General features: G+C 35.4%; 1 protein-coding gene across 19 annotated transcripts in view; it reads left to right on the plus strand.

The window, feature by feature from the left end:
• The window catches only part of CFAP299 (cilia and flagella associated protein 299), a 625,333-nt gene that overhangs the window by 212,267 nt on the left and 395,188 nt on the right, over positions 1–17,878 (plus strand). For 17 of the 19 annotated variants that reach the window (XR_013371133.1, XM_077882640.1, XM_077882642.1 and 14 more), the window contains one exon: positions 10,514–10,604. Coding sequence is in view for 18 of the 19 variants with exons in the window: in XM_077882640.1 (XP_077738766.1) it covers positions 10,514–10,604 (91 nt within the window). In the remaining variant the exon portion in view is untranslated. The remainder of the gene's footprint in view (positions 1–10,513; positions 10,605–17,878) is intronic. The other 2 variants (XM_077882646.1, XM_077882651.1) reach the window with 1 other exon arrangement.

Raw genomic sequence — 17,878 nt, forward strand, 5'->3', positions numbered from 1 at the left:
AGAGTGTATTTGTGATAAGCACTGGGTGATGTATGGATGTGTTAAATCAGTATATTGTGCACTGAAATTAATATAACACTGTATGCTAACTAACTGGAATTAAAAATAAAACAAAATGATGATGCTCTGTATAGAAGGGAGAGGATGGAATAGGGTAGATAGAATTGGAGATGAAAACTAGACTTTTCTAAACTTCTAAATTAGATTTGATTTTAGAATTCTATACATATTTTTATCTAACTATAAAGCAAAATTTGAAATATCTTTCAAATTGAAATAAAATCGACAAATGAACCTAATTGTGTATCTAGCTGGTACCAAGTGAAGTATCTTTAAAGCACAGTAATCTGGCCATTCATCCCTAGAGGTATATACCCTAAGGAGAAAAAGACCTGTGAAAAGTCTTTTAAAAAAAATTTAAGATTTTATTTAGTTATTGAGAGAGAGAGAGAGAGAGAGAACAAAAGCAAGAGAAGCTGCAGTGGGAGAGAGAAGCAAGCTCCCCACTGAGCAGAGAGCTTAACATGAGGCTCCATCCCACAACTCTGAGATCATGCCCTGAGCCAAAGTCAGATGCTTACTTAACCAACTGAGCCACTCAGACACCCTGCTCTGCATAAAGCCTTAAGGTGTTTTCAAGAAACCTATGGTTGATAATAGTTTTATTTTGAGACTATATTTGTGATAATTGAGTTATTACGTTGGTGTTTTTGAACCTCAAGATTTTTGGTTTGGACGAAAATTGTGGCTGTGAGAATACATTTTATATAGAGAGTAGAGTTAACTGAGGGTCCCTTCAGATGCTGCTCTTTGAAACCTGTTGTGCATTTGCACCATGGCCACACCTCTGATGGGCAGCTCTCCCTTGATGATGGAGTGTGACAGGGATATTAGGGTGGACCCGTGAATCTTTATTGGCTGACTTTGGTTCAAGGACGTGGCTTAGCCGAACCTTCTTTAGATGGCACCGCAGTCTGGGACGCTTCCATTCACCCCTCTCCCGCCTCCCCTGTCTGTCTCTGTCTCTCATTCTAATGTCTCATCTTTTCTAAACTCTCCCTGTCACTAGAGGTCATACTTAACCTCTTAATACTGCCAGTTTTATAAGAAGCAACATAGGGGTTTATACAAAGGAGGTAATGCAGCAAGACTTCCTAACAGTCTTCTTCAGGCATCTTTCTTCCCCAAAGTCTCACATGGATACATCTCTTCTTCCCTTTTCTTCTTCCCTCCCCTTATCCGTATATTCTCTTCTCCTCTGAACCCACCACCCTGATGTGTGACAGTCCCTGCTATCTTGTGCAGTATGGGCTTCTGTTTTGACTGCTTGTCTCTGGTGAGAAGTTGCTCCCTGGAATTCCATTATGTCAAATTCTTCACCTTCCTAAATAGAATCTTTCAAATAATTGTGAACTAGAGACAAACACGTGGAGATTAGGCATGTACAGCCTAAAGATGCTGAGCCTAAAGGCCTTCACCTTTCTAAAGCCTATGTACTCAGTGTTCTGTGGAGCCAAGAGGCCGATTCCCACAGGTAGAGAGAAGTCTGGAGGCAGGCATAGCAAACAAAAGCTTACTTTCTTTGTTTTCTGTTTTCTCATTGGCTTTCACTATGCAACCAGAAGATCAGGAAATCTATTTCAAATCAGATAAAAGATTTTGATGCCTCCCAGAAGGGAGTAAAAATAAAGTCATATTTTAATGTGTTTTCAGAATAAAATCACATTTAGAGACTAAACACATTTATTTCCTCTCTGAGCAACCTTTTCTTTTTGTCCCCCTTAAAGTTTGAGAACATCTTAACTTTCCATGTTTAGGAATTAACTAGAGAAATTTGACAGATGCTCCAAAAAAAGAGGAGTCCAGAGACTCTTTCACCAACAGAAGCCAGGCCATTTTGTTCCTCTAAGAAAAGCTCAACTTTTCATCCAGGAGGGAGTAGTTTGAGTGATGGAAGATACCACAGATTTCAGGACCGCACTTGGGTTTTCCTCAAAATAGAAGATGAAAGGAACAGCTGTTGAGTGTACATGTTAGTGCTTCTTGTCTTTCTTCTGTGTGCTTCGAACAGTTGAAGCTTCTTCCCAGATATGTTGATAGCTTTACTGTACATTTGGTAATTTATAAACAAGGGGTGGAAGGGGGAGTGATGCCATTTATCTTAGTGGAAATTTTATTCTCATTCCTCCTTACCAATAAATGAATCTCATTTCTCAAGAAGTCTTTTTCTTTCTGAAAGTAATTAGAATATTAAATTGATGACCTCCTGGAAATTCCGTGGAAGTCACAGTATGTAGTGTAAAAATTCCTAAACCATAAATCTTTCTAGATATAATCCCGATTGACTGGACTTCTAAGAAACATTGCTTCAATTAAATGTAATAAAGAAAGGAAGGAAGAAAGAAAAAAGCCACCAAGAATAGTTCACAGGAAAATACAGGAGAATCAAAAACCACACATTGCATTTAGCTCCACAATTTTTCCCTCTTAGATCTTTAAAAAATAATCCCTTAGATATTAAAGGTAGATTCTCCTACTGTATTAATGCTCAAAGGAAAGGATTTGAAATTGTTCACTGGTTGCTTTTATTCTTTCTATACATTTTTGGTAATCATGTAGCCTTTGGAGGACATACAACTTAGAAAAGTATGTATATAACAAAAAGTAATCAGAGAAATGCAAAGTAAAAGCACAGTGAGATGCTAGTACAAACACAGTGAGTTGCTTAAGAGAGCAGTTACCAGAAGCAGACCATGTTGGTACCCTGTCCTCAGACTTCCAGTCTCTAGATATGTGAAAAAATACATTTCTTTTGTTTAAGACACCCAATCAATGGTATTTTGTTATAGCAGCCCAGATTGATCATACAGAGCAAATGTAAAATAATACTCTGAAAGGAGGATTGTGAAGATGTTTACCACGTTAGAGAAATTTCTAAAACGCTATTTGAGGAGAAGCAGGATTTTTTCCTCTAATTTATGTAAATAGCAAAGCAAAGAAGGTGTCATTGTCCTGTAGAAAATGTATAAGGCAAAGTAACAGATGCCCTACATAAAAGTACTATAGAAATATATCTCCCATATTTAATACTCAAATAAATTGTCTAAAAATCTACACACTGTGATAAGTAAAATCATACTTTTTATCAAGTTTGCAACAATTTTCCATTTTGGCCTCTGAAAAATAAATTTCTATTATTTGAGACCACACAAATACATGCATGTAGTTTTGTCAGTAAACTTATCCATGGAAAATAAAGCTGTTTCTGAAAACTGCTTTTTCATAGATGTGTGCTCATTTTCTAAGAAGATAATGTAGAAATTTTACAATAAACTTTTGCTCATCCATTACATTTTACTATACTCTCCACTAAATTTTTCTAAACGGAGTGTACAAAAACATCATTTCAAAGTAACTGAGGCACAGAGAAGCTGAATTACATATTCCAAGTGCAGATGAATTGGATAGAAATTCTAGAATTATTTAATGTAGGCTATGCCAGATTTCACTGACTAGAAATCAAACCTATGTCTAAACAAGTGCTTGATCAGAATTCTGGTCTAGACTGGAGTGATGATTATGGCTGATTAGTTTCCCACAGAGGTTTCAAGACCACCAGCCTCTGGTTACTCCTAGAGGCACCTCCTGATGGAGGTTGCACCTTCACCCTACCCCATTCCTGTTAATTTCAGTTTCCTCTCACCAGTGAATTCTCATTGTTTTCTGTAAGAATATTAAGGCATCAAATGATGTTTTGATATATTGTGAGGCTTCAGTATGGTAAAATAAAGCCTTGGAGTTAGTGACATTTAAGTTAAAAACTGAAGGCCAACTGATTATAAGCAAGTTCATTTTTAAAGTGGAAATAAAAATGTCCTCCCTTGGGCTTGATTTGAAGATAATTGAAAGTATTTGCAAAATACCTGACATAGAGACTAGTATAATGACTGCCCAATAGATAGAACAGTATTGCTATCAAGATGGATTTAATCTCAAATTTGATTTAGTGTTTATTCAGAAACTGCTTATTTGAACACATCTCAATGATTATTCAAACCTTGCCTATTAGAAAACTCCTAATTTTACATTTAAAATTCTGAGATGATTAATAACTCCTGAAGATTTACTGAAAGACTTTGTAATCTTTAAAATAAGTGACCTCTTTCTTTTTTTTAATATTTTATTCATTCATTCATTCATTCATTCACTCATTCATTCATTCATTCTTGAGAGACACAGAGAGAGAGAGGCAGAGACACAGACAGGGAGAAGCAGGCTGCATGACGGGAGCCCATGGGGACTTGATCCTGGGACTCCAGGATCATGCCCTGGGCCGAAGGGACCCCCTAAAATAAGTGAACTCTTAAGAAAATAACTTAAGGGCAGCCCGGGTGGCTCAGCAGTTTAGCGCTGCCTTCAGCCCAGGGCCTGATCCTGGAGACCCGGGATCGAGTCCCACGTCAGGCTCCCTGCATGGAGCCTGCTTCTTCCTCTGCCGCTCCCGCTCTCTCTGTGTCTCTCATTAATAAATAAAATCTAAAAACAAATAATAAGAAGAAAAGAACTCAAGGAAATGTTTCTATTTTAACAGCTTTCCATTTTTTTCTTTTGTTATTTACTCTCTTGGAGTGTCAATCTAGTAGTACAAATATATATGAAGACACAAACAACATAATTAAATCATAAAACCACGAGTCTAATTACTGAGAATTAAGAATCTGTTTAGATTCATTCATGTAGGATTATATAAATGCCTTTAGCTAATGATTAAACATGATTGGTAAAAAATAGCTCATTGATACAACTTTTACCCCATTTTGAAAGTATAAAACAACATTTTGAGTGTAAACAACAAAGATGGAGTATTTAACTTTATAAAACTTATAACCCTAATATTTTGTAATAGGCCTACTTTACTTCTTGAGGAAGTGACTCCTTTTGTAATATTTGTTTAAGCAAGGTTTCTCAGGTCACTGACTGTTAAATAAATCTAGTTAAGTAAGAGTAATGCATGTTAAAGATTTAAGAATTTCTTACCACATACTGAATTAACTTTCTTGCCCAATATTTCCCCTTGCTGAGAAGTTTCTGGTTCTCAGATGTAGTGTGGTATAATAATTGATTATTTATATAACTTTTTGCTTTTGCTGCATTTGGCTTAGGAGTTTTAGACCTTATCCTCTCTGTTCCCAGTTTATGTAACAAGAATACTTTTATCTTTCTCATAGAGGTTATAGGAAATGGATGTCTATGTATGTAAGACTTAAATAATAGTAAAAAAAAAAAGGAGGAATAGTATGATCTTAATATATCGTCAGTATAAAATGATTTTTAGATTGATTATAAAATTAATATTTGGTGATTAATAACAGAGAGTGGTCATTTTAAAGCTCGAGTTTTATAGCAGCTGGAGGTTAGGAAGTTATTTAGTCTATCATGAAACTCAGATTCAGAAAAATGTGACTTGGACTAAATCAGTTGGTAAATGAATAGGAATTAAAGACTGATGTCCCATCTTATATTTCAGTTTAATTTCCATCATGTCATGCTTCCATTTGAAAGACTTAACTTTCTATTAAAAACAATTTCAATTTAATTACATAAGTAGTACAGTCTCCAAGGAAATCCTTAAAGTATTACAAATGAAGTTAAAGTCCAATTTGATCATCAAGCCAGTCCTGCAACATCTTTTTTCAGAAGGGTGAGCAAATTTCATATGGTGAATGTATCTTGTTGAATTAGGTTTAGTTAAAATTCATAGAAAAAACTCAAAATGACAGTCTATGAAACAAAATATAAATTATTTTCTAGCAGTCCAGATGGTATCAATCAAGGCTGGGTTGATGTACCAGGGTGTCAGGGTCCCTGTTTCTTTCTCTTGTTGCTCCATAATCATGGCCTCCAATTTAAGTCAAGACAGCAGCTGGAGCAATTGTCATTATATTGCCTTCCAACTAGAGGAGAAAGTATACCTTCCTCCTCTCTAAGTAGACTTCCTAGAAGTTTAACAGAATTTTCATTTGGATTCCATTGTGTAAAAGTTAGTCATATGGATATACCTACCTGGAAGAGAAGCTAGGAAATGTAGTCTTTATTCCAGGAAGCTACATTCTCTGCTAAAAGCCCTAAAAACTAGGGTTTAATTTTTATGGAGGAAGAGAGGTCAGTGTCTGATATAGTAAGTGTCCAGGGGCAGCAAGAATTCTACTTCTTGCTATTTCTTTTTTCCTGCTTGGCCCAGATATCTGCTAGGCCTGGTAGAATTTTAGGACTTCTTTCCTCATTAATGGATGGTACCTAGAAATCTATTTTTCCAACTTTTCACATCTGATGCATCTGGGGATAACTTTGATCTTTCTTGGCACTCATAAACATCTATTCCAAAGAACAATAACAACAATAGAAATAAAACAATAAGTGGCAGAGTATGTAATAACAACTCACCAAATCATACCACGTATGCTTTTGTGATTATACAAATATATACATGAGCTATAGAAAATAAAGGATCCATGCAAAATTGATAGATACACCTTTGGTGTTGTAGGATTGGGGTTGGTTATCAAATTTGATTATAACTTTTCTGTAATATTCTGAAGATTTACAACAAAATGAGATGTGTTTGGAGAGGTAGGAGGAGTGGAAAGTAGACTTACTATATGTAAATGTTTAGGACCTCTAGAGTACCAATACTGATTATCATTGATAGGAAGAGAAAGTTGAATGATAAAGCTATGTAGCAGGAATGAAGAATAGACACTATAACTCCAAATGATTTTCATGCTTGTGTCTGTTTATGATGTACATTCTTATGAAGTGAAGTGATATTGGTCAAGCTTGCAGCATGTTCATTAGCAAAGGTTTGGGGGATGTGAGTTTTTACATTAGTGGGTAACTTGATTGACTGTTCTATCAAGGTATAGAATATGGGAGAGACAATTGTCCAAATAAAAATCAGGGTTCTGTGACCAGTACAAAAGGGAAGATTGTTGGGGAGGCAAAACCAACAGATATTTACAACTCTCATAGAAGACCACGTACCAGTCTGTTTCATTGCTTCAGCTGTGATTTTTATCATATAGGTATGTGGTGTTGGGGGCAAGGTTCTGTTTCAGAGCTGAAGTTAGCGATCTTAATTTTCAAAAGGATCTGTACTTGGTTATATTGCAATAAATCCGTTGTTTAACAAAATTTCTGTACTTTTAAATTTCACTCAGAAATCATTTTCTTTATTGCTCTTGTTTACTGAGCTATCTACTCTTAACCTTTGATTATGCTATAGGAAGCAAGGGGCACATGGACTACCATTTACAAATACTTTGCTACTCTTCCCAAGACAGGATTATACATTTCACTGATTTCAGACTTGGCCGTGGTGCTTCCTTTGACCAATAAAATGTGAGTGTAAGTGACACAAGTCTCTTATAAGTAGACTCTTTAAGAGCCATTATGTGGCCATGTTCTCTTTTCCTTCTGTGCAATAACCAAAGATGTCTTAGGTGGAAACTGTTTCTTCAGCCTCTTAGTTTATCCCTCCAAGATGAAGAGCCTCAGTCAACCTATTATTGATGCATAGCACTATTGAGGAATAATCTTGTATAAGCTGCTGTGATTTGTGACTGTAATATAAATGGACTAGTCATAACTGATGTACTTGTAAAATTAGTTTTCTGTTTAAAATTCAGAGAATTTCTTGTTTTAAATACAGACCACAAATAGGAAAACTGACAAAGTGATTAGAAGATTATCTTGTGAATAATGGAGAAACAATACATGTTTTTTGAGCAAGCAACTGACAAAATACATTTGATGTTTTTGAGATTTAATATTGGAGCATGCAAAATTATATTGCAATATGGAAGAGTTACTTTTGGAAAGAACAATGAATTAAAAATTAAAAAGTTTCTGAAATATTTTATTCTGTCCATTGGTACTAATTAGTGGCGATTTTCTATGGATATTTAGATATTTGGATGATTAGTTGATGTTGATACAAGTCAAGACACATGAAGCTAGAAAAGCAAAGGAAGACAAATTATGATCAATTTAAAGGGTTGCATTTCTAGATCAACAAAACCAGTAAGTTACATGTTGTACAGGTCTATATTGATTTAATGAAACCTAGTATTGATCTCTTTTTTAACACCCCACAAAAATAAGTCACCAGGTCTGTTTTACCTCTTAGGTATTTCCCAAATCTGTCCCTCCCTATCCTGACCACCACTGCTTTAAATCAGATCTCCATCATCTTTGCTAAAATTTTGTAATAGCCCCCAAATTAATCCCTATAATGTTACTCTCCTTCCAAGCTATGTTTCTCATACTGCTCAATATTCTTCTAAAACACAGACTTGATGATCTTATTTCCTTGCATTAGATATTTGTGGTTCAACATCCCCTGGAAGACACGGTCCAATCCTTAACATAAAATAAGGCTTTCCCAGAGAGGCAGCATGGCCTAGTGGTTCTGAGAATGAGTTCTAGAACCAGACTGCCTGGGTTTGAGTTCGTTATGATTAGCTGTGTGACCTTAACTAAATATTTACAATTGTATGTCTATAAAACTATTATCTTTTATTAATATCATATGGTTTCTCCTTAACTTCCTGTACTACTTTGGGACTGCTTTACAATTATCCATGGGCACTTTGCAGGTTTAAATCTCCATCCTTTTATTCTTCTGTAGTTACTGATACCTCTATCTCTTTTCCATTCCCACCCCAAGATGATGCTATATTATCTTTTAACATTTTGTTTGATAATTGCTTTTAAACTTAAAATTAAGTCACTTTTCCTTGAATAGATAGGATATTCTCACATGAACTCCTCTGACACTCCATCCATATCTCTATTTGTTACAGTTAGCACATGGTAGGACATTATAATGTGGCTGTATCTATACACTTCTATGAAATAGCAGGCAACTCGAGAACAGGAATTATGTCTTATTCATCTCTTTGCCTGGTACAATTCCTAGTACCTAGCAGAAACAATAAAAATGTTGAATAAAAAGGAAATTGCTGTTTGAAGAAAGGATTATTATTTCAAAAATCACTCTTGAAATCACTCTTCATTATGTGGTTCAGTGTAGCTTAATGTCATAAATTTTTTAAAAAGTTCAGGGAAAACCATGCTTTCTAAAATTCTTTAAAAGCTTTTTTATCAAGATATAATTGATATATATAGCATATTATATTGGTATTATATTGACAATAGAATATTAGTTTCAGATGTATAACATAATGATTCAACATATGTATATATGTGTATATAAATGAACACCCCACTAAATTTAATTAACATCCATCACTACACATAGCTATAAATTCTTTTTTTGTGATGAAAGCTTTTAAGATCTACTCTTAGCAAATGCCAAATATACAAGTATTATTAATTATGATTGATATAGTTACAGAATACTATATATTACATTCCCATAACTTACTTATTTTATAACATCTCTTGAATCCTTTTTTTAATTTATTTATTTTTTTAGTATCTACACCCATCATGGGGCTTAAAATCACAGCCCTGAATTCAAGTCTCATACTCCACCAACTGAGCCAGCCGGGTACCCTGTATTCTAAATCTTTCTTTCTTTCTTTCTTTCTTTCTTTCTTTCTTTCTTTCTTTCTTTCTTTCTTCTTTCTTTCTTTCTTTCTTTCTTTCTTTCTTTCTTTCTCTTTCTTTCTTTCTTTCTTTTTCTTTTTCTTTCTTTCTTTCTTTCTTTCTTTCTTTCTTTCTTTCTTTCTTTCTTTCTCTTTCCTTCCTTCCTTCCTTCCTTCCTTCCTTCCTTCCTTCCTTCCTTCTTTCTTTCTTTCTTTCTTTCTTTCTTTTTTAAGAGAGAGAGAGAGAGAGAGGCAAAGACATAGGCAGAGAGAGAAGCAGGCTCCCCATGGGGAGCCTGATGCTGGATTTGATCCCAGGACCCCAGGATGCCCTGAGCTGAAGGGAGATGCTCAACTGCTGAGCCACACAGGCGTCCCTCTAAATGTTTCTTTTTATTTAACAGAGACGACTCAACCTAGTTTCTTTCCTTTTTTGCTTTTCTCATATCCTCATAGAGGTAAGATTAATGCTGTATACTAGTGAGGCAATTGGCTTAGGTTTTTAGTATTTTAATTTTCTTGTATTAAATAAATAAGTTGTGTTTAAGTTATAAGCAGTCTAAAATTATTTTGGGTAGTGAGAGGTATGAATATATTAAATTTGCATGGTGTGATAAAAAGAATAAAATGGACATGTAAATGAAATTAACTGTATCTAGCTTGAGTATTGATATACACATGTATATTATTTATGGACTTGATTCTAATTATTCATACATGCATTCCTCAAATTGACGAATATAGTAAATTATAATAATTGTGTGTGACTTATGATGACTGTGTTTGTAGTTTTTGTGTTATAAGGAAATTGTCACTTGGAATAAAGAAGCATGATTGTTGGCCCCTGAATGTTTTTAATATATTTGTTTTCTAATATGTTGTAACCAAAGACCTGCCTTTTATAGGACATTAACAAGTGCTGGTAAAGACCTGCAAGATAATTTTCTGAAGGCTTTGGCACTGAGAGAAGAAGACAATCGCAATGGAAAAGTGAGCGTGAGTACATTTCACCCAACAGCTAAAAATGTATACTTATTGTATAATGTACTTATTGTAAAATTGTGTACTTATTGTATAATTATACAAATTATGTAGAAAAAATTTTATTCCCACTTATGTCTGTAGAAGTACCCACATGATGAAAAAAATAAGATTCTATACAGCTATTGTAGAGAAAATGCATGTACTTGATAGACTGGTTGTCATCTCCAACTTTGTGTTAGTCTTATGTTGAAACTTGCTGCTTCATTTCAGCTCAGCCTCATAGTACACTCTTCCAAGTCACATTATCCACTCACCCCCTCTGGATAAGTACTATAGAGAACATAAAAATAGAAAATTGAAGAAAAAGAAATTGAATAGAGAGTGGTTGGTTGCTTTAGCTAAAGTATATAGAAAATCACTTAGAGGAGGTGACATCTGTTAGGACTTCAATCACATGAGAAGGTAGCCACAGAATTTCAAAGAAGAGATACTCCAAATAGAAAAGGATTTGAGAGGAAGAGACATTCCAAGAAAAAGGAACAGCGTATTGAAAACTTCTGACATAATAGTAATCATGACATATTCAAGAGATGGTAAGAAGATCAGAATGGCTAGAATATATTTATTCAAAGGGATTATAGAGACAGGTGATCTGAGAGGAAGTTGGCAGGCAGATCATACAGATTTTAAGGAATTTTGATTATAAAGATAAATTACTCTTTAATTATAATTTTTATATTCTTCTATTTCTAAACTTATAAAGTCAAAGGACAACTTAAGTAGAGAAGTGACCTACTAATCTTTTTTAAAATTTAACTTATTTTTTATATTTTTGATAGTTATATTTGTTTTTTTAAAAAAGTTATTTAAATCTTAAATAATATATATATATTATTTATAATGTATTATAATGTATTATTGGTTCCAGAGGTAGAAGTCAGTGAGTCATCAGTCTTATATAAAACCCAGTGCTCATTACATCACATGCCCTCCTTAATGTTCATCACCCGGCTACCCTGTACTTCCACCCTCCAGTGACCCTCAATTTGTTTCCTAAGATTAAGAGTCTCTTATTTATCTCCCTCTCTGATTTCATCTTGTTTTATTTATTCCTCTCTTCTGTTGATCCTCTGTTTTATTTTTTAAATTCCACATATGAGTGAGATCATATGATAATTGTGTTTCTCTGATTGACTAATTTCACTTAGCATAATATCCTCTAGTTCCAGCCACATCATTGCAAATGGCAAGATTTCATTTTTATGATGGCTGAGTAGTAGTCCATACCACACACACATACCACATCTTTATCCATTCATTTGTCTATGGACATCTGGGCTCTTTCCATAATTTGGCTATTATAGACATCACTGCTATAAACATTGGGGTGCAGGTACCTCTTTGGATCACTACACATTTATCTTTGGGATAAATACTCAGTAGTGTAATTGCTGGGTCGTAGGAAGCTCTGTTTTCAACTTTTTGAAGAAACTCCATACAGTTTTCCAGAGCGGCTGCACCAGCTTGCATTTTCACCAACAGTGTAAGAGGGTTCCCCTTTCTCCAAATCCTCACCAACATGTCTTATTTCCTGGCTTGTTAATTTTAGCCATTCTAACTGATGTGAGGTGGTATCTCATTGTGGTTTTCATTTGTATTTCCCTGATGCCAAGTGATGTTGAGCATTTTATGTGTCTGTTGGCCATTTATATGTCTTCTTTGGGAAATGTCTGTTCATGTCTTCCCCCCATTTTTTGATTGGATTATTTGTCCTTTGGGTGTTGAGTTTAATAAGTTCTTTATAGATCTTGGAGACTAGCCCTTTATCTGATATGTCATTTGCAAATATTTTCTCCCATTCTTTAGGTTGCCTTTTGATTTTGTCCACTGTTTACTTTGCTGTGCAGAAGCTCTTTATCTTGATGAAGTTTCAGTGGTTCATTTTTGCCTTTGTTTCCCTTGCATTTGGAGAGGTGTCTAGCAAGAAGTTGCTGTCCAAGGTCAAAGAGGTTGCTGCTGCCTGTGTTCTCCTTTAGGATTTTAATGGATTCCTGTCTCACATTTAGGTCTTTCATCCTTTTTGAGTCTATTTTTGTGTGTCTGAGGAAATGGTCCAGTTTCATTTTTCTGCATGTGGCTGTCCAATTTTCTCAACACTATTTTTTGAAGAGACTGTCTTTTTTCCATTGGATATTCTTTCTTGCTTTGTCAAATATTAGTTGAACAGAGACCTCAGGGTCCATTACTGTGTTCTCTATTCTGTTCCATTGATCTACCTATGTTTTTGTCCCAGTACCATGCTAGATTACAGCTTTGTAACAGAGCTTGAAGTCCAGAATTGTGATGTCACCAGCTTTGGTTTTCTTTCTTTTTCAACAATTCTTTGGCTATTTGGGGTCTTTTCTGCTTCCATACAAATTTTAGGATTATTTGTTCCAACTCTATGAAATAAGTTGATGGTATTTTGATAGATATTGCACTGAATGTATAGATTGCTCTAGGTAGCATAGACTTTTTAACAGTATTTGTTCTTCCAATCCATGAGTATGGAATGTTTTTCCCTTTCTTTGTGTTTTCCTCAATTTCTTTCATGAGTGCTCTATAGTTTTCTGAGTACTAATCTTTTGCCTCTTTGGTTAGGTTTAGTCCCAGGTATCTTATAGTTTTGGGTCGAATTATAAATGGTATTGACTCCTTAATTTAACTTTCTTCTGTCTCATTATTAGTATATAGGAATGCAACTGATTTCTGTTCATTGATTTTATATGCTGCCACTTTGATGAATTCATGTATGAGTTCTAGTAATTTTGGGGTGGAGTCTTTGGGTTTTCCATGTAGAGTGTCATGTCATCTGTAGAGGTGAGAATTTGACTTCTTTGCTGATTCAGACGCCTTTTATTTCTTTTTGTTGTCTGATTGCTGAGGCTAGGACTTCTAGTATTATGTTGAACAGCAGTGGTGGTAGTAGACATCACTCACATGTTCCTGACTGTAAGGAAAAGCTCTCAGTTTTTTTTCCCATGGAGAATGATATCTGCTGTGGGCCCTTTGTATATGGCTTTTATGATATTAAGGTATTTTTCTCTATCCCTAAAACGTGAGGAGTTTTAATCAAAGAAAGGATGCTGTACTTTGTCAAATGCTTTTTCTGCATCTATTGAGAGGATCATGTGGTTCTTGTCCTGAGAAGTGACCTAATCTTATTTACACTTTAGAAAGCTTGATTTCACTGCTGCTGTGCAGGGTGGAAGATGTGGAGAGGATGCCTAGAGAGAGGCAAGGAGGTAAGATAGGGAGCTTTTGTGTTTTTTTTTAAGGTTTTATTTATTTATTCATGAGAAACAGAGAGAGAGAGGGGGGTAGAGACAGAGGCAGAGGGAGAAGCAGGCTCCCCGTGGGGAGCCCAATGTGGGACTCGATCCCCAGACTCCAGGATCATGCCCCGAGCTGAAGGCAGATGCCCAACCGCTGATCCACCAAGGCATCCCTGATAGGGAGCTTTTGTAATCAACCAGCAAGAGATGAAATTCTTACAACAAGGTGGTACTAATAGAGATAGAGGGAAGTTACCAAATCATGTCTGTATTTTGGAGGCAGAATTTGATGTATTTGATGTGGAATATTAAATAAATGAAAGTAGGATGACTATTAGGTTTTTGTCTTGAACACATTGTAGATGATGATACTACTCACTATGACAGGATAATTCTTGAGGAATGCTGATTTCAGGAATCAGTAATGAAATTGCGCCATGTTGGCAATTTAATTTTGTGATGCCTCTTGATACTCAAGTGGAGAAGTTGGTTGGTCTTTTACATATATTGCTTTGGAACTTAGGGGAGAAGTCTTGGCTAGAATATAAATCTGAAAGATACTAACATCTAAATGGTATGTAAAGTCATGGACTTGCAAATGTTGACTAGACAGCAAGTGTAGGTAAAAAGCCTGAGGTCTTATAATGGGTCTTTTGGGTACTCCAACATTTAGAGATCTGGAATGTTTGAAAAAGCCAGCAAAAATGATACTGACAAGTAGCAAGTAGAAGAAAAGTCAGGTGGAAGCAATGCTACAAACATGGGAGAAGAAACAATTTCAAAGGAAAGAATACTCACCATTGTCAAATGCTGCTAAGAGGTTAAATAAGATGATGCATTAGTTTCCCCTGTCTTCCATAACAAATTACTACAAACTGGGGGCTTACGACAACTGAAACTTATTTTCTCACAGTTCTGGAGGCCAGAAGTTTGAAATCACGATGTTGGCAGAACCGTGTTCTCTCTAAAGGATCTAGGGGAGAATCTTTTCTATGCCTTTTTTCTTAGTTTATCGTGTTTCGGGAAATCACTGATGTTCTTTGGTTTGTAGACATACTGTAATCAGTGCCTCCAACAACACATGGATTCTCCCTCTGCACTTGTGTTTGTCTTTTGTTCTTATAACAACACCAATCATATTGGATCTTCCTCCCCAGTTGAGTATGGCCTAACCTAGTTTTATTACATCTACAAAGATCTTATTTCCAAATAAGTTCATACTTATAGGTACTGAGAGTTAAACGCTCAACATCTCTTCTGTGGGGGCGCATAACTCAACCCACAACAAATGATAAAAAGTTTGACGTTGTTTTTTGCTACGAAAATGCTATTGTTACACTGATGAGGGCTGTTTCAATGAGGGGTATAGGTAAATGTCTCATTGGAATAGGTAGAAAAAAGAAATAAGTATGTAAGTGAAAATAAGGAGAAACAACTGTTTTTTGAGGATTTTTGCAGTGAAGTATAGTGTAGACATTGAGTGACAGCTGGAGTAGGGCCTGGAATCTAGGAAGTTCATTTTGTTGTATTTTAATTTAAGATGAATAATATGAACCCGTGTTTTCTGTTAATGGGAATGATCCAGTACAGTGTAGAGTATTGATGGTTTAGGAGAGAAAGGAAATAATTGCTGGAAAGAAGTCCTTAAAAGGAAGATAGATGGGAGGCAATACACTAGGAAGGGGTTTGTCTTTGAGAGGGGCAGAAGCCATCCTTAAAATTATAGCAAGAGGGGAGAAAGAGTCTGTAGGCACATCTGCTAAGTAGGTTGGTGAACTTGGGTTTGGGGTGATGAGGGAGCTCTACTATGAGTGTGTCTATTTTCTCTTCATTGTTGGTCTGAATGATCTTTAATTACATCATTATAGATTTGTTTTTTCCCTAAGAAAGGTCCTAAATTTAACTTTTATTGAGTATGCTAAATAGTTGACCTTAAATGTTGGGATTTGGAAACTAGAATCTTATCAGACTCATTCATGGCTTTGCTGACTCTGAAACTAGCATGGTCATTTCTTTGGGTCTTTGAATTCCTGATATTATAATCAGCAGAATACATATCATTTTATCAGGGATGGCATTTAAGGCTTAAACTTTTGTTTCCTAGTCTGGTCTTAATGCAGACTCCAAATGGTTTTATAGAAAAGTATTTATAAGAGAATAAACATATTTTAGACAGATCTAATTATAAGGATCACAAGCTTACTTAAAAGCCATTTAGTAAATGGATATGCTTTTTAAAAAGTAGTCCTATAAAGTATATAATAGTCATGAGATTTGAATGTATATTAATTTGCTGTCAGCAGAAATTATATGTGAATTCTATGAGGTCTGAACTCTCCAAAGGAAATAACTGTTTCCTAAGTATTAGCATTTCTCTACATAGTGAGTGCAAAATGAATGGAGAACTTCAACCCAGAGGCTCATTTGCTGTTCTTTTTGTTTCATTTTAATGAAAGTATGTGCTAGAAAAATTATGATATAGTTTTAGAACTGATGTAGTTGATCTACATGACCTAATAAAGCTTGAAGGACTAATTCCATAGCAATTTTCTTAGGTATTTTCTTTAAATGTAGTTAAGAAATTAGAAGAAGATTGTATTTACTTTCCCACATAAATACAAATCAAATACAACTTTTTATTTTATTTTTACGTTGGGTGATCCCAGGTTTCAAATGCTGTTTAGTGAAATTGGATCCTGATCTGGGTGTCCTCTTTCTCCTTCTGGTCAACTAATTGCAAATTGAATTACTATTTTTCTCCATTTAGGCCTTGAGTTTCCTCTGCCAAAGGGTATAGAGCTTGGGAAAACAGAACTCCTGTCTGTCCCCACTTCCCAGTGGGCCTGCCTTCTTTAATACTTCAATGCTCAAGTTGTAGGATTACTTGCTTATTATATATACTCATACCATTTCTGCAAACCTACTGCTTAGGCATGTGGTCTTAGGGCTGTGCCCTGGGATGGAACAGCATTTTATGACAATTAAAAGATTATAGATATTGTTTAGGTAAATACTTTTTTTAAAAAAAGCTTGTATTAAGCAGGGGGTAACTTGATTTAATGCAAGAATCAATATTATTTGATGAATGCCTCCAAATTTAATGTATAATACATACTACGTATAAATGTATGCATGGGTATACACACATATATAATAAGCATTTGATTAAAAAATATGCACATTCCTTTCTTTACATTTTTTTCCCAAAATACTCTTTATTTTTCTGAACAAGAATTTATTTTTTTATAATAAATTTATTTTTTATTGGTGTTCAATTTACCAACATACAGAATAACACCAGTGCTCATCCCGTCAAGTGCCCTCTTCAGTGCCCATCACCCATTCACCCCCACCACCCACCCTCTTCCCCTTCCACCACCCCTAGTTCATTTCCCAGAGTTAGGAGTCTTTATGTTCTGTCTCCCTTTCTGATATTTTCCACACATTTCTTCGCCCTTCTCTTATATTCCCTTTCACTATTATTAATATTCCCCAAATGAATGAGAACATATAATGTTTGTCCTTCCCCGATTGACTTATTTCACTCAACATAATGCCCTCCAGTTCCATCCACGTTGAAGCAAATGGTGGGTATTTGTCATTTCTAATGGCTGAATAATATTCCATTGTATACATAGACCACATCTTCTTTATCCATTCATCTTTCGATGGACACCGAGGCTCCTTCCACAGTTTGGCTATTGTGGACATTGCTGCTAGAAACATCGGGGTGCAGGTGTCCCGGTGTTTCATTGCCTCTGTATCTTTGGGGTAAATCCCCAACAGTGCAATTGCTGGGTCGTAGGCAGGTCTATTTTTAACTCTTTGAGGAACCTCCACACAGTTTTCCAGAGTGGCTGCACCAGTTCACATTCCCACCAACAGTGTAAGAGGGTTGGTTCCCTTTTCTCCGCATCCTCTCCAACATTTGTGGTCTCCTGCCTTGTTAATTTCCCCCATTCTCACTGGTGT

This window comes from Canis aureus, chromosome 33 (assembly GCF_053574225.1).
Source record: "Canis aureus isolate CA01 chromosome 33, VMU_Caureus_v.1.0, whole genome shotgun sequence".
In the NCBI taxonomy this organism is placed as follows: Eukaryota; Metazoa; Chordata; class Mammalia; order Carnivora; family Canidae; genus Canis; species Canis aureus.